This window comes from Phascolarctos cinereus, unplaced genomic scaffold (genome assembly GCF_003287225.1).
Source record: "Phascolarctos cinereus isolate Bilbo 61053 unplaced genomic scaffold, phaCin_HiC Scaffold_5;HRSCAF=322, whole genome shotgun sequence".
In the NCBI taxonomy this organism is placed as follows: domain Eukaryota; kingdom Metazoa; phylum Chordata; class Mammalia; order Diprotodontia; family Phascolarctidae; genus Phascolarctos; species Phascolarctos cinereus.
The window spans coordinates 239,849,897-239,873,892 of record NW_027555958.1 but is presented as its reverse complement, the minus strand read 5'-3'; the positions used below and the strand labels follow the sequence as shown (position 1 = coordinate 239,873,892).

The following is a 23,996-nucleotide window of genomic DNA, read 5'->3' as shown; positions in this document are numbered from 1 at the left end:
AAGCCCGCAGAAAGTGAATGATGTGTCAAAAGCCTCTCAGGCAATGAGCTACAGCCAGGGTTCAAACCTACATCGTTCAGTAGCACATCTTACAGCACCCTTTCCACAGCACCAAACTGCCTCCGTCACTCTCTGATCATGGGTAGGTTACTTAACCTCTGTAGGCCTCAGTTTCCTAATCTGTAAAATGAAGGGTTAGACTAGGGTGTGCTGGTAAATGTTTAATGAAAGGATACCCTTCAAAAAATGTATGCATGCCACACTTGGAAGTTTAATCTGCATCAGCATTTTCTCTATCACCCTCTTCAGTAGAGGCAATCAACAAAGCAATAAATTAAGACTGGATTTGTAACATTTGCCAGTTTCTAGGGGTGAATGCTCACACTGGCTGGAGCTGTCTCTAGCATATCCTCTTCTATACGGACTTAGATGTCCCTTTTAGCTGTAGGGGTAGCTGGGTGGTGCAGTGCATAGAGCACTGGGCTTGGAGTCAGGAAGACTCCGCTACCCAAGTTTAAACCTGGCCTCAGACACTTACTAGCTGTGTGACCCTGGGCAAGTCACTTAACCCTCTTTGCCTCAGTTTCCTCACCTGCAAAATGAGCTGGAGAAAGAAACAGCAAACCACTCCAGTATCTTTGCTACGAAAACCCCAAATGGGGTCATGAAGAGCCAGACACAATTACACAACAACTAACCCTAGACCCCTGATCCTATAATTATTTGCTGATCATAAGAACTCATGATTACCTAGTACTTCACAAACACTATCTTGTTGAATAATCTCAAGTCTTTGGAATCCCAGGCCAGATTTCTTTCCACTACATCACCCATCTCTTCACAGTAATAGATGATCAACACACTTGTCAAGGTACAAAACAAAGTGTGAGATGAGAGGGAGAAGGCTGCCACGTACAACACCTCTTCCCCCTAGGAGCTCTGGAGGTATGAGGCACTGTCATATTGTACTGCTCAAGATGACTCTGTTTTCCTAATACAATACAGCAATGCTGACATTAGCCACAGACACAACAGGATAATCTGCATTGTTGAAACTCTCACTAAAGAATCTGTTAGTCATAAGCAGATATCCAGGATAACTGCCAAGCTGAATAAAGACAGACTTTCTCCATAAAGGATACATTTGATAAACAGAGATTAATTGGACAATGGGCTATACGATGGCTATCCCTAAGTGGATGAATAGCTCTTTTGGTGTACGATGGTGGAAGAGGATTTCGGTTTGATCTCTGCCACCATGTGACTCTTAGAAAATCGTTTACTCTCTCTAAACCTGTTTCCTTACTTGTAAAATGCAGCTAAGAATACTAATAAAAGCTCACCAATATAAAGCACTTTAAGATTTGTCGTGAACTTTACACATTATCTCATTTGAGCCTGCAACAGCCTTATGAGGGACTATAGGGCTATGACCATTCTCATTTGGCAGATAATGAAAGTAAAACTCACAGAGGTTGTGATGTTCCTAAATTACAGGACAGTGTCTCTCTCTCTCCTGCTCAGTAGACTCCAGTCACCTCCAGGATTAAATATAAAATCCTTTGTTAGGTATTTATAACTTTCATAATCTGCCTCCCCTTTCCTTTCCAGTCTTCTTACACCTTCTGTGGACTCTTATGTACGCTATGCAGTCTTCAACCCAGTGACCCTGGCCTTGTGGCTCTTTCTCAAATAAGACAATCCGTCTCCTGGCTCCAGACATTTTTGTATGCTGTCCACCATGCCTGCAATTCTCTCTCTCCTTTTCTCTGCCTCCTGGCTTCTTTCAAGTCCCATTTAAATTTCACCTTCTATAGGAAGCCTTTCCTGATCCCTCTTAATTCTAGTGCCTTCCTTCTGAGATTGCTATTAATTTATCCTGTCTATATCTCATTTGTAAATAATTTTTGCATGTTGACTGTCCCATTAGACTGTGAGCTCCTCGAGAGTAGGGACCATCTTTTGCTTTTCTTTATATCTCCAGTGCTTATTCTAGTGCTTGGCACACAGTGGGTGCTTAATAAATGTTTATTGACTAACTAACTTTTAGGATCAAATACAAACCTGTTTGGCTTGTAAAGTCCTTCACAACCCGGCTCCAACCTCCCTTTCCAGGCCTTCTCGTTGTTGTTGTTCAGTTGTTTCGGTCACGTCCAATTCTTCTTTTGGGATTTTCTTGACAAAGATACTGGAGTGGTTTGCCTTTTCCTTCTCCAATTCATTTTACAGATTCATTTTACGTGAGGCAGTCAGGGTTAAGTGACTTGCCCAGGATCACACAGCTAGTAAGTGTCAGAGGCCAGATTTGAACTCAGGAAGATTCATCTTCCTGACTCCAGGCCTGACACCCTAGCCACTGCACCACCTAGCTGCCCATCTTATGTACTTTTGCAGAAGACCTCAAGTTCTAGCTCTTCCAGGTAGCTTTCCATGGTGTCCTCACCTGCTAGAACCATCACCTCTATGATTACCTTCTCTCTGGTCCACATTTATCCATTCTAATACACACATATGTATGTGTGTGTGTATATGTGTGTATATATATACATATATATATATATATGTCTGCATGTATATATTTTATATATATAATATATACACATATCTACATATATATGAAGGAGGAAAGGAAGGAAGATAGGTGGGAGGGAAGGAAGGAAGGAAGGAAGGAAGGAAGGAAGGAAGGAAGGAAGGAAGGAAGGAAGGAAGGAAGGAAGGAGAGAGAAAGGAAGGATGAAAGGAAGGAAGGAAGGAAGGAAGAATGGAAGGAAGGAAGAAGAAGGAAGGAAGGAAGGAAGGAAGGAAGGAAGGAAGGAAGGAAGGAAGGAAGGAAGGAAGGAAGGAAGGAAGAATGGAAGGAAGGAAAGAAGGAAGGAAGGAAGGAAAGAAGGAAGGAAGGAAGGAAGCTATGTGGAATTGAGAGTGGAAGAACAGGCAGGAGGCAAATGCCACAAAGAAAGGGGGTAGGCTCTGGAGAGAAAGTTTGGACAGAAGCTGTATTATTGAAATCACACTGGACTGTAGACCTCCTAAGGCCAGTAATCCTATATCTCTTTTCTCCTCTTAAGTTCCTTCACAAAAGCCTGAAGCATTTTCCTCTGAGCACAAAGCTCATCTACCTTTTGTTGTTGTTTTAATGTTTGCTTTGCCTTTATGAACATGTTATTTGGGATGTACTTTGAGAGAAAAGAGTGGGTGGAGGCAACTGAGGGGAAATTAGACAAGAAATAGAGTTTGATCTAACACTGAGGTATTTTGCTAGAAGCAACGTCTCTGCCTAGGGGCTCAGAGCTAATAAAATGATAATGAGAATTACACATCTTTTGATACTATTTTCCTAAGTGTAGAAAGAAATTTATACTGGGAAACCCCTTTGGTAAATGAGATAGTAGTAGACGAGAGACAAATTGGAGTGGTTGGACAATCCTGATCACAGCATCCCCTTAATACTGCTACCTTAAGAAATTTTCTTTTTGTTAAACATTAGATGGTGTGCAAGTGTCTTATTTTTTTTATAATCCTAAGTGTGAGCCATTGGACCAGCCTGGATCATATCTGGCCTTGAATAGATGTCAAAGTAGCTCCAAGGAACTAGAATTTGTACAAAGAGGGAGAGAGGAATCAATCTGGGCTTTCTTTCTAGAGTTCTAATTATGTTTCTAATTAGCCAAATTGTTTGTTAATCATGTAAATAACTAACTTTCCTACAATCCACTTAAATAAGCTGTTTTATAGGTAGTTGGTGTTTACTAGATATTGATTGAATGGAACAGAGTTTGTTGAATAACCCCAAGACCCACATCAAGGCAACGACAGAACAGAGACCGGGTCTCAGGTCTTCTAGGTCCCAGCCCAGAGTCTCCCAAAAACAATGTCATGTTAATCAGACTTCAAAGGAAAACAGAATCCAGGACTAAAACAATGAGTATTTTCATGATAGTATAAGTTCTCAGTGTGCTGTCTATGAGCAGGTCATGGTCAGCTCTCAATGGCACCCTGATGGCACAATTTGGGGTGTCAAAAATAGTCACCATCACCTTCTGTCAGCATGCTGTCCAGGAGAGAGCACAGGACCTGGAGGGAGTGAACCAGGGTTCAAATCTTGGCTCTTACATAGATTAAGAACTGGAAGGGATTTCAGAGTCCACGTAATATAATTCCTTGTTTTACAGAAAAAGAAACTGTGGTCCCAAGGTGGTAGGACTTACTCAAGGTCACACAGCTAGCTCCTCTGACTCCAATCCCAGTGCTCTTTCCATTACACTATGACTCTATTACACTATGATACACTATTGTTTAGAGGCAGCTATGTGTCTCAGCGGAGAGATCTCTGGGCCTAGAGTCAGGAAGAACCTAGTTACAAATCTGTCCTCAGATCTTATTAGCTATGTGACCCTGCATGAGTCACTTAACCTCTGTCTGCCTCAATTTGTTCATCTGCAAAATGGAAACAATAAAAACACAATCTCAGGGTTGTGGTGAAAATCAAATGAGATCATATTTGTAAAGTGCCTGGAATACAGTAGGAGTTTGATGAATGCTTTTTTCTTCCTATTGGCTGTGTGATGATGGCCAGGCCAATTCTGGATCCCAAATTTCTTCCTCTATAAAATGGGAATAATAATACTTGCACTCCTGACCTTAGAGAGCTGTTGGGAGGGAAGACCTTTCTAAGCCAGAGAGACCTAAAGAAAGGAGGGTTGCTGTCATTCTCTCTTTCCCTAACAGAGAGCTGTTCCCTGAACTCTGATACACGAAGAAGTTGGACTGTTTCCCAAACTCTGTAAGTATAATATGGGCTTTGATTTCATAAAGACCTGAGGCTGTCAAGCCACCCTTGGCTGCCCTCCCCCCTCCCACCCTGTCCTCTCTTCCAGGAATAGCAATACCACAGTACCAGGAACTGGTGCGCAGCCAGGGTCAAGAAAACCAGTAGGCATGGAAGTCACCAGACTGGAGTCGGCAAGATTGTCTCAGAAGGCAGATGCCAGGCCCTGTCTGCCCCTTCTGCCCCAGCAGTTTGTGTACGATGGACCATGAAATGTCTGAGCTGGAAGGGGCCTTAATTCAGTCCAATCCTTTTATTTTACAGAGGAAGAAACTGAGACCCAGAGAGACTTGCCCAAGATCACATGTGTAGGAAACAGCAATACCGGGGCAGCTAGGTGGCACGGTGGTTAGAGCACTGGCCCCGAAGTCAGGAGGACCTGAGTTCAAATCCGGCCTCAGACCAAACACTTGATGCTTACTAGCTGTGTGACCCTGAACAAGTCACTTAACCCCAATCGCCTAAAAATAAAAAAAGGTTTAAAAAAAGATAGCAGTACCAAGATTCACAAAATCTCAGTTATCCCACTCTTTTTTCCCTTTCTTTGGATCCTCAATACTTACACAGTGCCCAGCATATATATAGAAGGTACCTAAACACTTGTCACGTCCAACTCTTTGTGATCTCATTTGGGGTTTTCTTGGCAAAGCTACTAGAATGGTTTGCCATTTCCTTCTATAGCTTATTTGACAGATGAGGCAACCAGGCAGCACGACAGATAGAACACTGGCCCTGGAGTTAGGAAGACTCATCTTCCTGAGTTCAAATCTGGCCTCAGATGCTTACTAGCTACATGACCATGGGCAAGTCACTTCACCCTGTTTGTCTCAGTTGCCCCATCTGTAAAATGGGCTGGAGAAGAAAATGGCAAACCACTCCTCTTTGTGACCCATCGCAAAGAGTCAGATATGACTAAGATTAAACAACAATAACAAAAATGCTTATTGACTGACCAGAGACCCTCTAGTCCAACCCATTCCTGGACGGAAATGTCCTCCACAATATCAATTAATTAAACAACCACCAAGCATTTATTAAGCATCTGTTATGTACCAGCTACTGGGGATAGAAAGACAAAAGTGAAACAATCTTGTATTCTGGTGGGAGGATATGACATGAATACAATTAGGAAAATTTGTAAAGTAATTTCAAGAGGGAAAGGGCGCTGGACGCTGGCGAGGAATCTGCTTTGTGTGAGAGGCGGCACAGCTGAGCTCTGATGGGAGAAAGGGCTTCTATATGGCAGAAGTAGAAGGTGGGGCAGATTCATACATGGGAAATCACCTATACAAAGTCATAGCTAGCACTTATATAGCTTTAACTTTTGCAAAGTACACTGTACATTTCTTATCTCATTTTATGCTCACAACAGCCAGGGGAGGTGTGTGCTATCTTTATCCCTATTTTACAGATTGAGGAAACTGAGGCCAAGAGGGAGTAAGTGACTTGTCCAGAGTCACATAGCTGCTAAGTGTCTGAGGCAGAATCTGAAATCAGGTCTTCCTAACCTCAAAGTCCAGGGCTGAAGCTGCTACGACAAAAGGCTTCCATATATATGTGTGTGTGTGTATATCTACGTGTCTGTGTATGTATGTATATGTATGTGTATGTGTGCGTGTATGTGTGTATATGAGCACGTATATGTGTGTAGGGTGTTGTGTACATGTATGCATATATGCACACATATGCCTGGGTACACATGTATATACACATGTGTGTATGTGTATGTGGTGGGGGGGTGTGCATGGAACAGCTAGCAGGGCAATTTGACTGAAATGGACAGTGCATGAAGGAATGTGATATAAAAGAAGCCTAGAAAATTAGGAAAGAACCCTACTGTGGAGGACAAGTCAAACTATAGATTTCTATAGATTTTAGACAGATTTATCCTAAAGGCAATTGGGAGCCATTGAAGATTTTTAAAGCGGAGAGGGCTTCAGTAGATCTGTGTTTTTAGGAATATACATTTGGCCTCAGGAGGAAGGTTTGGAGAGGGAAAAGAATGGAGGCTGGGGAAACCATTTAAGGGAATATGCAGAATCCAGATGAGAGGTGATGAGGTCCCAACCAGAGAAGAGCCACTTATAAGAAGAGAGAAGGGTACAGATGTAAGAAATGTCATGAAGGTAGGATTGACGAGACCATATTCAATCAATTGATTGAATATATGTAGGGACAAGTGCTGGAAGGACTGTGAGGGAGAATGAAGAGTCAAGGATGAATCGGAGGCTGTGGCCTCATCTCAGTGACTGGAAAAATGGTGGTCCCATCAGTAGAAATGGTAAAGTTTCTTAGCCAGTGGGTTGGACAAGACAGTCTCTAAGCTCTTTTCTTGCTTTACCTTCTATGACTCTAGGATGAGCCAGAAGCTAAGTTTCTTCCCTTATTCATTTGGCCTTCCATTATAAACAAGATTTCAGGGACTGCTTTGAGAACCTGTGGGCAACCTAATGCTTGGTGAAGGAGCTGAGGGGGTGGAATGAGAAGTAGAAGGAGGCCACTGAATTTCAACATCCATGCCCACTCTTTGGTACTCATGTCCATCTAAGCCAGGCTCTTTCTGCCCTCCCCACCTCCGTGTCTATCCCATAATCCCTTACCCCAAGTCCTGACCTCTTATACCCACTCCTACCTTCAGGCCCTTAGCCCCTAAACCAAAGGGAGTCATTCCTCAGCCCCTAAGGTCCTATGGGTCTCCTCAGACCAATCTGAACCATTTTTAAATTAAAAAATGTTTAAAGCCAATTAAACCCAAACACTTTTTTTTACAATGAAATAGGAATATTTATCCAAAACACCAGATTTTGCACCCAAATGAATAAATAATGGAAACGTTTGTCAGTTCTGTCCAATATATAATAAACCTTTCGGTCAGAGAATGTTATCTCTAGAAAAGATTGGCCTTAAAGACCTTGAGAAACCAGGTCAGACCAGGGATGTGACTTGCCCGAAGTCACATGGATAGGAGTGGGAAGGGACAAGGGAAGGGGATAAGTATTTATGAAGAACCCATTATGTGCCAGGCACTGTGCTAAGTGTTTTCACAAATATTATCTCATTTGATCCGCATAACAAGCCTGGGAGGTAGGTGTTATTATTATTATGATGCCCATTTTACGATGAGCAAACTGAGGCCAACAGCGGTTAAATGATACTGACTCCAGAGTCACCCAGCAACAAATTAATGACAGAGCTGGGACTCAGATCCAGATCCCTCTTCCCTATTTACTTCCTGCAGAAGCTTGAGCAAAGTTAACTTTTGGAAAAATAGTTCAACACAGCCTTTTGCAAATTCTGACACAAGTAGTATCCCATACTTTGCTTGGAAGCCTCTGTTAATTTATGGACAGAGTCAAAGAGGGAATTTGTTTTGTTTGACTATGCATATTTGTTACAAGGGTTTTCCTTTTCCTTTTCTTTTTACTGGGGAGAGAGGGAAGTGAGAAGAAGAGAAAATAAATGCGTGTTAATTGAGGGAGGGAATTTTTTTTTTTTAAAAAGAAGACCTCTGTTAAAGGGTAACCTACTACCTCTTGAGGCAGCCCTCTACCTTTGGACATCTGTAATTGGAAGGAAGTTTTTCTTCAAATCAAGTTGAAGTCTCCAGGCTAAACTCCCCTGGCTCCATCAAAAGATCATTATATGACACAGATGCCTGCTGCTGTTCAGTTATGTCTGACCCCAGTTATGTCTTCATGACCTCATTGGGGTATTCTCGGCAAAGATACTGGAGTGTTTTGCCATTTCCTTCTCCAGATCATTTTTTTTAAACAGATGAAGAAACCAAGGCAAACAGAGCAAAGCGACTTGCCTGGTGGGGTGAAGGGTTGGCACACAGCTAGTAAGTGTCTGAGGCCAGATTTGAACACACAAAGAGGAGTCTTCCTGACTCTAGGTCCAGCCCTCTATCCACTGCACCATCTAACATGGCCCTTTGCTATTCCGTTCCCTTTCCTCTGGTACTCTCCCTTACTACCCTGAGGCCTATTCACCCTGGAACATTCCTCTGAAAGGCCTGTTCCCCTTCTCCCATTGGTAAGCTCCTCCTGAAGCCTCCCTTTTGTGGAAAGGCTGTGGCTCACCCGCCCTCATTCCTTCATCTAAATCTTGTACCTGACTTTTTGGACTTCAAAACCATGCATGCCCCGCCCTTGTCATCTTCCTCCCCCACCTCTTTGTGTGTTGTTTTTCCCCATTAGAATGTAAGCTCCTAGAGGACAGGCACTATCTTTTTTTTTTACTTGTATTTACATCCTCAGCATTTAGCAGTGTCTAACACTTGGTAGTTGATTAATAAATCCTTGTTGACTTCTTTCCTTCCTTCTCCCTTCTACTCATGTCCTTCTTCAGCTGTGGCACCCAGAACAATACTCCAGAAGTGACTTGACCTGGCCAAAGGACTCACAACCTATCACTTCCCTTATTCAAGAGGGTCCCCAGACTCAAGATCCAGGCTTCTGTTTACTGCACCATCCTGCCCTGGCTTTTCCTCCCCTGTTAGATTGTATGGTCCTTGAAAGTAGGTTCTGTGTGAAAACTCTATCCCCAAAGCCTAGCACGGTGTCTTGCACACAGTAGGTGCTTAAAAAAAAGTCTGCTCAGTAAGTGAATGAGACTTAGTAGGATGACTATTAGGAAACTCACTAGAAACCAGCACATGTAAAAGGAGCGGCCCTTTTAGAAGTAGCTTGCCAAGTAATTGTTTATTTATCCCTTGCCTAGGGTAGGGAGAGAAGGGAAGGAAAGAAGGAAAGGAAGGAAGGAAGGAAAGAAACAACCTGCCTGCTATGTGCTGGGCACTGGGCTAAATGTTTGCAAATATCTGATCCTCACAACAACCTTGGGAGGTAAGTGAGATTTTTATCCCCACTTTACAAATGAGGAAACTGAGGCAGACAGCAGTTAAGTGACCTTCCCAAGGTCACACAGCTAATAAGTGTCCTAGACCAGATTTGAACTCCAGATGCAGTGCTCTGCCTCCTGTGGCACCTTAGGCAAGCTAAGAGGGAGGAGGAAGGAGGTGTGTATAGGGGAAGACCCCGGGGTCCTGTCCCAGCAAAGCAGCCTGTGTGTAACTATTCAACGAGGCCATCCTGGTGGCCTTAGCAGAGCCCTCAGCCAAGGAGCAGTTGGAGACCATCAAGGAAGACTGCACCAAACCTCTGAGCCTGCAGCCCCAGAAGAGATTAAGCCCAGATGCCTCTGGTTTGGGAACAAGACCGTTGGGAGGTGCAGAAGGGCAGTAAAACCATATCCTAGGGGAACACCATGAGTTAGTTTTGCACCCAAGGCAAGAATATAATGGTATGACTTCTTGAAATGGTAGCTGCATGATCTATGCATTTTTCTGTGCCCCTCAGCTTTGAGTGCCCAAGACCAAGTGCTCAGTTGCTTCACCTCGGCCCTAGAACCCAACCTGCAATTTAACTGTGCCCTTCTCTGCCCTAGAACCCAACCTGCAATTTAACTGTGCCCCTCTCTGCCCTAGAACCCGACCTGTAATTTAACTGTGCCCCTCTCTGCCCTAGAACCCGACCTGCAATTTGCCCATGCCCCTCTCTGCCCTAGAACCCAACCTGCAATTTAACTGTGCCCCTCTCTGCCCTAGAACCCAACCTGCAATTTGCCTGTGCCCCTCTCCACAACCCAGGCCACCCAAGTGAAACTTGTATTCTAGAGGCTGCCTGAGAGAAGTATTGTGCTACCAGAAACAGTGACTTTAGAAACAGGAGAGACATAGGTTTGAATCCCAACTCTGATACACATACATAGTCCAGTGACTCTGGGCAACTTATTCAAGCTTTCCAAGTCTCAATTTCCTCTTCTGTAAAATGGGAATAGCAATATTTGCATGACAACTCCTGAGGTCATTTAAAGGAAAGCAGAAGTGTTATTGAAGCCTTTTCCTATCACCCCTTGTTCTTGAGGCAGTTGGGGTAAAGTGACTTGCCCAGGGTCACACTGCTAGTAAGAGTCTGGGGCCAGACTTGAAGCCAGGTCCTCCTGACTCCAGGGCCAGTGCTCTATCCACTGTGCCACTTAGCTGCCCCTTCCTATCACCTTTAATGCTGGTGCCTTCTGTCTAAGACCACCCCCAATTTACCCTGTCTATATCTTGTCTGTACACAGCTGTTTAATACGGTCTCCTCCATTGGACTGTGAGTTCCTTGATAATAGGAGAAGTTTTTTGCCTTTCTTGGTATCCCCAGCATTTAGCTCAGTACCTGGCACACAGTAGGTCCTTAATAAATGTTTGTTTTGGGGAGAGGGTTCATTTGTTTGTTTTTCAAGTTTCAGTTTAGAGTTTATCCATAAGGCATCAGCTAACGAACGTTATCCAAGCTACTTAAATAATTATTGTTTAACATTTGTGTCACGTGTGTTACTCAAGTCTCTGATTTATCATTGCATCTTAGTATAAATACTTTAGATCATTCACTAATCCTTGGGATTTGGGTCTTTAAAAAACTGGTTTGTAATTAAAGATGCAATAAAATAGAGGGTAACTATGAATAATCTCTAGGTGGTGGTGGGATGGTTGGGCTCTGTGACTGACTCTTATTACTCATAGTTATTATTTCCAGTGGTAATGCTTTCCGTAAAATGGCTTCTCTCTGCTGGATTACTTACTGTATGACATACAATAGCAGCCCTTTGTTTATTTCTTGTTGATTTTCTAGAGAGCTCCCCATCGTTGTACTTTTATATGTCTCTCTCTTTGTTGTTCGTTCAATCATTTCAGTCATGTCCAATTCTTCATGACCCCATTTGGGGTTTTCTTAACAAAGATACTAGAGAGGTTTGCCATTTCCTTCTTCAGCTCATTTCACAGGTGAGGAACTGAAGCAAACAGGGTGAAGTAAGTTGCCCGCTAGTAAGTGTCTGGGGGCAGATTTGAACTCAAGTCTTCCTGACTCCTAGCCCAGTACTCTATCCACTGTGCCATCTAGCTGTCTCTTTCTTAATAATTGCTTGTTCGCTATACAGAGTTGTGGCTTTTATTTTATATGTATTATATATATATATATATATATATATATATATATATACATATATATATATATATACACACACACACATATATATATGTATGTATGTATGTATGTATTACACATATGTCTGTGTGTACACATATATATGTAGGTATGTAGGTATGTATATATAGGCATTAATTCAAGGACCATGATTTCATCAGTGTCAGTGTTCCTGACTCCGTTAATACAAATCACAACCCTACCACCACATGGTGGATGAAGAATCTTGGCGACTTGCTCAGCACCTGATACCTTGGTCCTCTGTTGATGACCTCTCTCCACCCATCAAGGGTTGGCCTTGAATGGCAGATAAACAACTCGTCTCTGGGCCATTTCTGACAAATTCAGGCTGTAGTTTTTATTCATGTCAGAAATAAATCCTTCTTCAATATCTCATCCTAGCATGGAGGTCATGCTTGGTTCTTGAAGGCTACAATAATCCTGTATGACAAACTTGTGAGTGTCTAGTAGATCTTGTCAAAAATTGAAATAATATATATGAGAATTATTAAAAAGCTTTTGGCTTTTCTCTGTCCCTATTTCTTTTTCTTTTTCTCAGTATCTCTGTTTCTCTCTGTCTCTGTTTCTGTCTTTGTCTCTCTCTGTCTCTGTCTCTCTGTCTCTGTCTCTCTCTCTCTCTCTCTCTCTCTCTCTCTCTCTCTCTCTCTCCTTGGCCCTCTGTCTCTATATCTGTGTGTCTCTCTTTCTGTCTGTCTCTGTCTGCTTATCTCCCTGCTTTTGTCTGTCTCTTTTTCCCCGTGTCTCTGACTTTATCTATTTCTTTAACTGTCTTTATCTTTCTGCTTTTCTTTCTCTCTCTCTCTCTCTCTCTCTCTCTCTCTCTCTCTCTCTCTCTCTCTCTCTCTCTCTCTCTCTCCTTGGCCCTCTGTCTCTATATCTGTGTGTCTCTCTTTCTGTCTGTCTCTGTCTGCTTATCTCCCTGCTTTTGTCTGTCTCTTTTTCCCCGTGTCTCTGACTTTATCTATTTCTTTAACTGTCTTTATCTTTCTGCTTTTCTTTCTCTCTCTCTCTCTCTCTCTCTCTCTCTCTCTCTCTCTCTCTCTCTCTCTCTCTCTCTCTCTCTCTCTCTCTCTCTCCTCCCTCCCTCCATCTTTCTCACTCTCTGTCTCTCTCCATGCCACCCCCTTCTCTCCTCATCCCTGTTTGTCTCTATATGCATCTCTGCTTCTTCTGTCTCCGTCTTTCTGTTTCTATCTCTGTCTCCACCTCTGTTACTCTGTTTCTCTCTCTCCTCTTATATCAGATGTAGTTTCCTCTATTTGGGGTAGAATTTATTCATATGATCAGGAAATGGTCCTTTTGGCAGAGCCCTGATGCATCTTTGGAAGTCTGCCCCTTTATGTTTCACCAATATGACATAAAAGAAACCATTCAAATACAATTGCTTTAATTCAGTCAGGTGCCAAGATTCAATCTCCTTTCCTTGAAAGTGTTTTAGGATAAGAAAGAACTAATGGAACTGTAGAAAAAGAGCTGAAATAATCAAGGAGATTGGGGGGATTTTGATGAGGGGGGTGGAGGGGAAAACTGACTGTCAGTTGAGAAGAGAAAACAAATTAGGCCTTTGCAGTCTGGAAAACGGACAGCTTTGGGGGAAGGTCCCCAGAGAACTGACTGAGATCTGTAAAATTATAATGGATAGGGGTAGGGAAAAGCCAAAAACGTTTTTTAATGGTCCTCATATATATTATTACAATTTTTTTGACAAGATCTACTAGACACTCATAAGTTTGTCATACATGATTATTGTAGCCTTCAAGAACCAAGGGTGACCTCGCTGCTAGGATGAGATATTAAAGAAGGATTTATTTTTGACATGAATAAAAACTACAGCCTGAATTTGTCAGAAATGGCCCAGAGATGAGTTGTTTATCTGCCATTCAGGTTTGGAATACCAGACCTGGAGGTAAAGAAGTCCCTGAAAAGTTTAAAATAAGGAGAAGTGGCATGTGATAGCTGAAACGGTATCTTATCTGCAGTCAGAAGACCTGGGATTTAAAACCCAGTTCTGCTACTTAATTTCTGTGTGTCTATGGGGAAGCCATTTCTTCTCTCTTTATAATCGATCAATAAACATTTATTAAGCACCTACTATGTGCCAGGTGGCCAGCTAGGTGGTGCAGTGGATAGACCCCAGGCCTGGAGTCAGAAAGACCTGAGTTCAAATCTGGCCTCAGACAATTACTAGCTGTTTGACCTTGGGCAAGTCACTTGACCTCTGTTTGCCTCAGTTTCCTCAACTGTAAAATGGGCATAATAGCAGCACCTACCTCTCAGGATTGTTGCGAGGATCAAATGAGATGATATTTGTAAAGCATTTAGCACAGTGCCTGACACATAGTAAGTACTCACTTCCCTTTGTCCTTTACTTTACAGAGGGACTGAGGCCCAGAAAAGTGAAGCAACTTTTCCAAGGGTCGCACAGCTAGTAAGTGGCAGAGCCAGGATCTGAACCCAGGCCCCCTACCAGCAAATCCAGCCCACGTTTTCCTGACTACACTTCTCCCTTTTAAAATTCTTCCACAGCACCTAGCACACTGCTTTATAAATGGCAATGAACATAAATAATGGGTAACAGGTTTATGGTGCTTTAAGGTTTATTATCATTATTATCAACAATAGATAACATTTATATGGCACTATAAGGTTTACAGAGCAATTTACATACTCACGACAACCTGAGGAGGTCAGCAGTGCAAGTATTATCAAACCTATTTTACAGAGGAGGAAACCGAGAGCATCGTTCACCAGCTACTCAGTGTCTGAGCCGGGAATCTGTGTGCGAATATCCTGACTCCAATTACTTTTCCAAAGCAAAGCTAGGAAGCCTAGACTGTCTGGTTACCTCCCCTTCCTTCTCCTACTCCTCCTTCCTTCCGTCTCCTGTTTCCAGTTATCAGCGGGCTGAGACCATTCCCTGGAAATCCCAGTTTGAAGTTCAATCTACTTCTCCTCCTGCCCCACCCATCTTGCCCCTCCCGTCTCTCCTCAAGGTCACATCAATTCAAACACAGGGTCCTAGTTGCACAGGACAAAATCAGGATCATCCTGAAGAGCCTTTTCCTGGCCAATCTCACCTGAAACCTTTGTCCATTCCAGGAGTGGAGAACCTGCGGCCCGGAGGCCACATGTGGCCTTCTAGCTCCTCAAGTGTGGCCCTTTGATGGAATCCATTCGGATTCAGGGCCACACTTGAGGACCCACCCCTCCTTTGTTATTATCTCCTTCTGTCTGTATGGTTTATGCTAGATTGAAAGACTGGACAGAATGAGAGAATGCTTCCACCCAAAACATACACACACACACACACACACACACACACACACACGGTGAAAACACTTCTGTTTCTCCAAATCCAACAGCAATTTCCTACCTGGAAGCTATATGTGAGGGTAAAAAAAAAAACACCAAGCATTTATTAAGCACTTACTGTATGTAGCAGGAAGACAGAATGTAAGTTCCTAAAGGACAGATTTCTTTTTTATTTCTTTATTTTTATGTTATTTTTATAATTTTATATATAATTTATGATTTTGTTATTTCTTTTTTGTCTTCGTATCCTAGCATCTATCACAATCATAGGTGTTTAATAATTGCTGGTTCATTGACTAATTGATTGCAAAACCCCATGGAAGACATTGAGAGAGAGGAAAAAATGTTAATTAAGAGACAATTTCCTGCTCTCTAGGAGGCTGCACCCCCACCCCCCAAGAAACTCTTTCTTGGCCAGATGCTAAGACAGAAAAGGCAGATCTGCCTGCATGGACAAACTCTGTCCAAGTTGGAATGGAGGGGTTTGCTCCCCCATCCCTGCCCCCAAGAGCCCCAGTGGCCTTGCTGCTCCATGGAAGGCCCACCTGGCTTCATTCAGCCCAGAGGGATCTCCCTGCCCCTCCCCACCCCACACATCACTCACCCTGCAGTTGCTCAACTCCTCCACTGACAAGATAATGGTACCACACTTCTTCCCAGGGACCCCGCTGGGAAAGGGAGAGAGCCAGCATTAGACAATGGACACCCACAGTCAAGGCAGCCCCTTCCTTTCCCACCACTCCCCTTCCTCAGCCCCAGCACCATCCGCAGACCAGCCTAACGCCCGCAGAAAGGAGCATCCTGGAACATTCAGGAAATGTGTAAACCAGAGGCAGACTCAATACATCCCAGATCTGGGATTTCCTCAGCTCAGAAATTTCCCCTGCCAGCAGCAGCAGCAGAATAGCCCATCTAGCACTGAGTAACCCAGAGGACTATGTGAGGCAAAGAGACGTTAAACAATTTAAGTGACAGGCAGAATTTGAACTCAGGTCTTCCTGACTCCAGGCCCAGGCTCCATCGACTGCGCCTCCTAACTGCCTCAAAGTGACTACTCACACACAAATTCCCCCCAAGCCTACAGCTGACTTCCTTTCCCCCTTCAGAACTTAACCGTATTTCCCTACCTAACCTCCCCCTCTTCCTCAGAGCCAAATCAGGGAGGGCTGCCTACATGAGGCTCTCATGGTTCTCATAAAGCCAATGGTTCTCATACTTTTCATCCAAAGATCACTTCTGAAGGGAAAAAATACCCTGAAGGCCAATTAGCCCTTCCATGTACATATAATTTCTATAGCTTCATCATCATACATACACCATTGCAGACTGTAACTCCTTATCAGGTCTTCCTTTACCTGGTGAAGGCCAACCCTCTGGTGATAAAGCCCTGTCATATTAGCTAGGCCGGCCTTCAGAGAACAGCCACAGATCATCAACAGCTCCATATTTGAGGTCTTTGCAGGTTCGTAAGACCTACTACAGCTCACCCCGGCACACCTTTGATGAAGCAAGCATTGCCTCCGTGTGATGGTAAGGTATTGAAGCAGGACTTTAATGGAGGTCCCCAGCCTCCCCCCATAAAAACCAGAGATTAAAACTCCTTTGACTTACTCCACTCAAAGCCACTCAGATCATATTTTTTCCACCACAGAGGGAAGAGAGTTAAGGAGGGAGTCATGGACTTGGGTAGGTAAGAATGGGGTTATTGGTTCTCATCTCAGAATGGTGAAAAGTGAGGAAAAAGTAAACTGTAACTCAAGTTGTTATCCATGGCCCAAGGCTCCCTGACTTTGATTACTCATGGGCAGGATCTAATCTTTTAGGCCTGAGCCAAAAGATTGATCTCCTCAATCCAAAGGTTACTCTAAGATGGCAATTCTCAAACCTTTTGGTCTTAGATTCTTTTAAAAATTATTGAAGAACTGAGGCAGCTAGGTGGTACACTGGCCCTGGAGTCAGGAGGACCTGAATTGAAATCTGGCCTCAGATACTTACTAGCTGTGTGACCCTAGGCAAGTCACTTAACTCCAATTACCTCCCAAAAAATTATTGAAGAACCCCACAAAGAGCTTTTGTTTATGTGGGTTATACCTATCGGTACTTACCATATCGGAAATCAAAACATCTTAGCATGATTCCGAACATAGTTTTGGCCTTATACACAACCCCCAAGGGTATCTATTTGAGAACAGGTGCTCTAGGAAAATTTCCACCTATAATTTATATAGAGCTCTTGAGCCCTTCCTCAGCGGGTGTCTTGGGGCAGGGAATTACTCTACACCCCTAAGCAAGCCTGGGTCTTCACACGGTCACATTGCGGAATCATATCTGGCCCACTAAGAGCTATCTTGGCCCTCCCCAGGATTCTGTAAGGCTGATATCTCAGGGGAAGAAGGAGTCTTTGACCTTACCCATTTGACACTGATGGAATGTGTTTGCCAGTCCTAGCATTCAAGCTGAATGTTCCTATCCTGGTGGAGAAAGACAGACGGACAGAGGCACAGAGACAGAGAAAGAGACAGCAAGGCAAAGAGTGAGAAGCAGAGTGATGAACAGCCCTGTCCCCTTCCTATTACCTGGGCTTGGCATTTATTGTCTATACCACAGGCGTCCAACATGCAGCCCGGTCCCATGCTTTTCCATGCCATGTTCTCCTTTCTCTGTCCTATTGCTCTTCCAACCAGTCCCTTACCTTTTTTTTCATGTACTACTTGCTTTAGTTTTGCCTTCCTCATTAAACTAAGAGCTCACCGAGGACAAGGATTCTTCTTCCATTTCTTTCATGTCCCCCTCCATCCCTCCCCTCACATTACAGCGGCCATGGGGTCAGAGATGTAGTCCTGGCTAAGAACAGCTTCAGTCCATGGACTTAAGTCTGACAACACATCTCTTGGAAGCTGTAAGATCTCCTCCCCTATTCTCTCGCCAATCCTTGCCTCATAGGGAATGTGGCTATTCAAGGGCCCACTGGGTATCTGGGACTAGGGCTACTTAAGTCCTAAACAGAAGCTGTACACTCCCAAGTGACTCAATAATACCACTCCCAAGTGAATAATAATAACGGCTAACATTTACATCGTGCTTACTCCGTGCCAGGCACTGTGCTAAGTGCTTTATAATTACTATCTCATTTGAGCCTCACAACAACCCTTGGAGGATAATAATAATAATAATATGAGGTATCGTTTATACAGGCAGCTGGGTGGTGCAGTGGGTAGAGTGCCAGACCTGGAGTCAGGAAGCCTCATCTTCCTGAGTTCAAATCCAGCCTCAAATACTTACTAGCTGTGTGACCCTGAGCAAGTCACTTAACCTTGCTTGCCTCAGTTTCCTCATCTGTAAAATGAGCTGCAGATGGAAATGGCAAACCACTCCTGTACCTTTGCTGAAAAAACCCCAAATGGAGTCACAAAGAGTTGGACATGACTGAAACAACGGAACAACAACAATAGAAGCATTTATATAGCACTTCAACGTTTGTAAAGCACTTTGCGTATGTTATTTCCTTTTATCTTCCCAGCCTGGTCAGGCGTGAGCTGTCACTAACCCCATTGGACTCAATATTTCTCAACTCCAATTGATCTTTTCCCTAAAACCACGCCTATCCCCAATTTCCTCATTTTTACTAATGGCACCCATGCCCTCCTCAGACTCACTACAGAGTCACAAATTTTTTAAAAATATATTGTTACCCTCATTTTACAAATGAGGAAACTGAGGCAAACTGAGGTTAAGTGACTCGCCCAGGTTTATACAGCTAGTAAGTGTCTGAGGCCAGATTTGAATTCAAGTTCAAATTGGCTTAGTTGCACCATGAATGTAATTTAAATTAAAATGTAATTGGGAAATATTTAACCAGATCAATAAAAATACAAGAGAACATAGACAATGGTGGTTGTCTAAGCCAATGTGGAGAGATCCTTCTGTACGGTTTACTGGTCTTGTTTCTATTTGAGTTTGGTACCATTGGTCTATACCAGATATTTTGTTACTGTTCATATTCATTCATCTACTTGCTCATTCATTCAACATTTATTGATTGCCCACTATATTTAAAGCACTGGGAGCAAATAAAAGAAATATAAAAAACCTGATCTTAAGAACCTCATGGTCTAAAAGAGGAGGTAAGAAATGTAATCACCAAAAATGCAGAAAGTATGCTGTGAATAAAGGAGTGGACGATTCTCCCTCTGATTTCCACAGCTCTGACAAGTGAGCTTTTTGCCTCTTCTTGGCAGGGCTCAGGCCTCCACCCCACATCCTGCAGCCTTCTCAACATGGCCCCATTAACGTGGCCCCATTTACACGCCCCCACCCCAGTTTTCCAGCACTGCTTTGTGCTATCTTCTCCTGTACAAATATAAGCTCCTTGAAGGCAGGAACTGTGTCGCTTCCTTGTATCTGCATCTTCAGTGCCTTAGCACAGCACCTGGAACCCAGTAAGTGCTTAATAAATGATTTATCTGAGTTCAAATCCGGCCTCAGACACTTAAAACTTACTAGCTGTGTGACCCTGGGAAAGTCACTTGATTCCGATTGCCTTACCAAAAGCTAACTAACTAAATAAATAAGATTATTTCTCTCTCTATAAGAAAAGTACCAAGATCAGTAGGGAAGGAGAGATGACCACTAAGAGAGGCTTTGGAAAGGAGACAGGATTTGATTCCCCAACTAAGCATAGAGAATCTATGATCATGTATCTCTCTCCAAATGAGTCAGTCCATAGACCTTGAGATGATCATTTCCCTTCTCTGATCTTTGTAAAATGAGATCATTTGAATATAAGTATCGTTATGTCTTTTCCAGCTCTGAAATGTATTATGCATCATCTGTTTCTCCTGCAGCACAGGCCTGGGCACCTCAGTAGGAATGGAATGATGTGGTCACTGAACCACAGTATAAGAGATGTTAGAAACCACCTAATTCAAATCTTTCATTTTGTAGATGAGGAAAATGAGGCCAAGAAAGAGGAACTCACTTGCCTAGCTATCCACAGACCCAGGACTCAACCCAGGTCTCTCGATTCCCAAATCCAGGGCTCTCCCCATTGCATCGTTCTGACACTAGGCTATCACACTTCTTCCCAATCTCCCTGATCCCCTCTGTTTCTTGCTCAGGGTCCGCAGGCATCCAGCTTCTCAAAGATCCCCCGAACACTCAATGAAAAATGGAATAATCAGTATTCTGCATCCCCACCAAGCCCCTCTGGAGAGGACCAGCTGCAGATATGGATCAGAGAGGCCTCTATCCCTCAAGGGAGTCACTTCGCCTGTCTCAGAGGAAATCAGAGAGAGGAAGCCCTTTTTGACCCTCCCAGGTCTTTCTGTCCATCAGGACGGTTTCTCTAGGCAGACAAGTGACCTAGAAACTGCTGCTTCTGCACTCGGACAAAGAAGCAGATGCCACCCACGTTTTTACCACCAGCTGGGTGGTACAGAGGAAGCTGAGATTTCCCAGTAGGTGACCAGACTCACTCCCAGGAGCCCACCCCCAACTCCCCTAGAAAAGCACAGCTTTCCCCAGTCCTATCACCTACTCCCCACCCCTACCACCTACAGCTCCCGACTCCTGACATGGTTGGGAAGACAGCTATTATTCTCTGACTAAGGAGCTGTCAATCATCCTGTGTATTATCTTCCTTCCCTCTTTTCTCTTCCTGCCACCCTTTTCCCCCTCTCTCTTTAATGCCTCTGGGGTAGGGAGGAAGGGGCTGGCAGATGAGGAAACACTAAAACTGCACATACCTTCCAGTATATGAGGTAGCCTAGTCTATTATAAAGACCACGGAATTTGGCTTAGAGGACAGGCCCCTATTCCAGGGTATGCCATTTGCTGTGTGACCTTCAGTAAATGACTGCCCCTTTTCTGGACCTCAATTTCCTTGTTCATAAAATCAAAGGGTTAAACTGGTGATTTCTTTTTTTAAAAAATTTTATTTTTCTAAAACTTAAATACACAATAAGAAAAGAAAAAGAAACACATTATGAAATTAAATATTAAAACATAAATACAAAATAAGAAATGAAAAAAAAAACCATGTCATGTATACAGCAGAATGTAAGAGAGGATTCAAAATGTATAGCAATAACTTCCCATTTCAAGAAAGGCTATGTAATAATACTATGTGTTGTGTTGAGAGCTATTCATCTTTTCTTTGCTTCCTTGTAGGTTTTCTTTTATTCTCTGCTGTGTACTTTTACTTTGTTCTTTTTTCTTTCTTCCTCCCCACCCCCACCCCAGAAGGCTACCATTAAGCTTGGATATATTTCTATATAGATATAGATATATACATACGCATATACATATGCATATATACACATACATACATATATACATAAACTTATATTTTCCAACTAGGTGATTTCTAAGGTGTCCTCCAGTGCTGGATATATGAACTATGATTGTTCAAAAGCCAGGGGAAATCCCAGATCTTCCACGAAGCCCACCCTGGCTACTCCTTCCTGTGCTGCTCTGTCTCTTCTCTTTCCTGTTACTCTTAAAACTAGGACCTTGCCATGTGGTATTAGTTCCTTCTTCATGTACCTCTGCTTTAGTTCCCCCCCCTTTTTATTACATTAATACATATTTATGTATTAATTAATAATTAGGTAAAACAAGCATTTCTATGATATAGTATAATGGGGGCAGCTAGGTGACACAGTGGAGAGAGCACCAGCCTTAGAGTGGAGAGGACCTGAGTTCAAAATGGCCTCAGACGCGTACTAGCTGTGTGATCCTGGGCAAGTCACTTAACCCGGATTGCCCAAAACAAACAACAAAAAAAAATACAATAAAAAGATGATTGTACATGAAACTTTAAATCTACTATGCACAATTTGCTATTCCTTTCAAATTTACAACAAAATTAGCATGTACATTTCTTTTTTTCCTCCTCTGCTTTAGTTTTGCCTTTCTCATTAAACTAAAAGTTCTCAGACAAGGATTTGTGTCTCATATTTCTTTTATGTCCCCCACATTGCAGTGGTCAAGGCGTTGGAGTCATAGTCCTGGGTAAGTACCAGCTTAGGGTCACAGACATAAAGTCTGACCATACACCTGGAAACTTTCGGAAGCTATAAAGTCCTCTCCTGTTCTTTCCCCAACTCCTGCTTGGTAGGGAATGTGGCAGCATTCAAAGGCTTACTGGGTATCTAGGGCTCCAGTTGCTAAACCAACAGAGGAAATATCCTTGGGAAAGGGGAAGAACAGGGAAAAATTAGAGGGAAGCTGGAATCTAGAGGAAGGTAGAGGGGTGGGCTAAAGCAGACCTCAATTCTGTTCTCAATCTTCAGCCCAGTGATGCTGGAAGGGATCCAAAGATGGAGTATGGTAATGAGTTGGAATTAATCCCTACTCCTTGCTAGTACGCCCCCTCCCCAAACTACCCTGCCTTAATTTAGTTTACACAGTTATTCCTTCCACATCTTGACTTTCCCCTTCATGGTTGCAACACATTGCGGGTCAGCATAAGAAATTAAATGGGAATTTGAGAGGGGTTTTGCAGAAGCCGCAGATGACACACAAAAAAAAGTTTAGAAACTCAGAAATACTTAAAATATATGTATCATATTATATAATATAAACATATTTTATCTTTTAATACCATAATAATTCAGACTTCTCCTCTGGTACAAAGAGAGGGCCAAAAACTTTTACGCAGATTTTCTAGATTGCAGGGGGCATTGTACCCCTAATCCTCACAATGTGGAAAGGATGACTGTCTTCTATATAGGTCTACATTTTACCTCTCCATTAGACTGTGAGATCCTGGAGGGCAAGCATTTTTTCACTTGTCTTTATAATCTACTTATTTAGAGGATACATAGTGCCTGACGTATGATAGGCACTTAACAAATGTTCGCTGATTGAGAGATTGACTAATGTAGATATCCCAGACCATACTTGAGGGCCCTGAGCCCTTCCTCCAGCTCTGGGCTTTCACTCACGGGGAAAACTCTGCTCCTCTCTACTCTCTCCTGGCCCAGGCCATCCCAGAACCAATCTGGGATAGCCAAGTGGTAAGAAGAGCCACCACCATTGGTGGCACCCTACCCTATTTGCCCACTCCCCTCAACCCTTTCCGCAGCCCTCGACAGTCTCGGAACCATACAGCTCTAACCCTTTGCCTTTTCCCTCCTCCTCAAATGTTTAACCCTCACAGGGCTCGGATGAGATGGGAATCAAGCACTCCATTTTTTTCTGATGAGGAAGGTTACAAAGCTTCCCCGTCTACACTGCCAATGACTCCTAAGATCCTCCAGTTCTTTTTTTTTTTTTGGCTAGGCAATGGGGTTAAGTGACTTGCCCAAGGTCACACAGCTAGTAAGTGTCAAGCGTCTGAGGCCATACTTGAACTCAAGTCCTCCTGACTCCAGGGCCGGTGCTCTACCCATTGCGCCACCTAGCTGCCCCTCCTCCAGTTCTTACCATCTATGCCCTGCAATACCCCAGCACTGTTAAGTAACTTAGGTCACTTAACTACTTAAGTAGCCTAAGGACCTCTGGGTCTTAATGACTGTCCCCTAAGGATACCCAGGCCTTTCCATCTGTCCGGTGGCTGAACTTTCTTTTATGTACTGTCTCCCCAGATTAGTGTATGAGCTCTCTGAGAGCTGAGACTGTTTCTTTTTTTCTTATTTGTATCCTTTATCCTTAGTAAAGTACTTGGCACATAGTAAGCACTTAAATGCTTTTTCATTCATTCATTCATTCATTCATTCATTCATTCATTCTAGGCAGGATAGTTGCAGAGGGACGCCACCTTCCCCACCCCCACCCTCGACATAAATAGTTTTTCATAC

General features: G+C 43.2%; 1 protein-coding gene across 3 annotated transcripts in view; it reads right to left on the bottom strand.

Annotated features, from left to right (window-relative positions):
* The window catches only part of CPNE5 (copine 5), a 200,061-nt gene that overhangs the window by 97,502 nt on the left and 78,563 nt on the right, over window positions 1-23,996 (bottom strand). For 2 of the 3 annotated variants that reach the window (XM_020999605.2, XM_020999606.2), the window contains exons 7-8: window positions 17,607-17,666; window positions 15,800-15,863 (exon numbers count right to left, since the gene is read on the bottom strand). In XM_020999605.2, the coding sequence (XP_020855264.1) occupies window positions 15,800-15,863; window positions 17,607-17,666 (124 nt within the window). The remainder of the gene's footprint in view (window positions 1-15,799; window positions 15,864-17,606; window positions 17,667-23,996) is intronic. The other variant, XM_078155396.1, reaches the window with a different exon arrangement.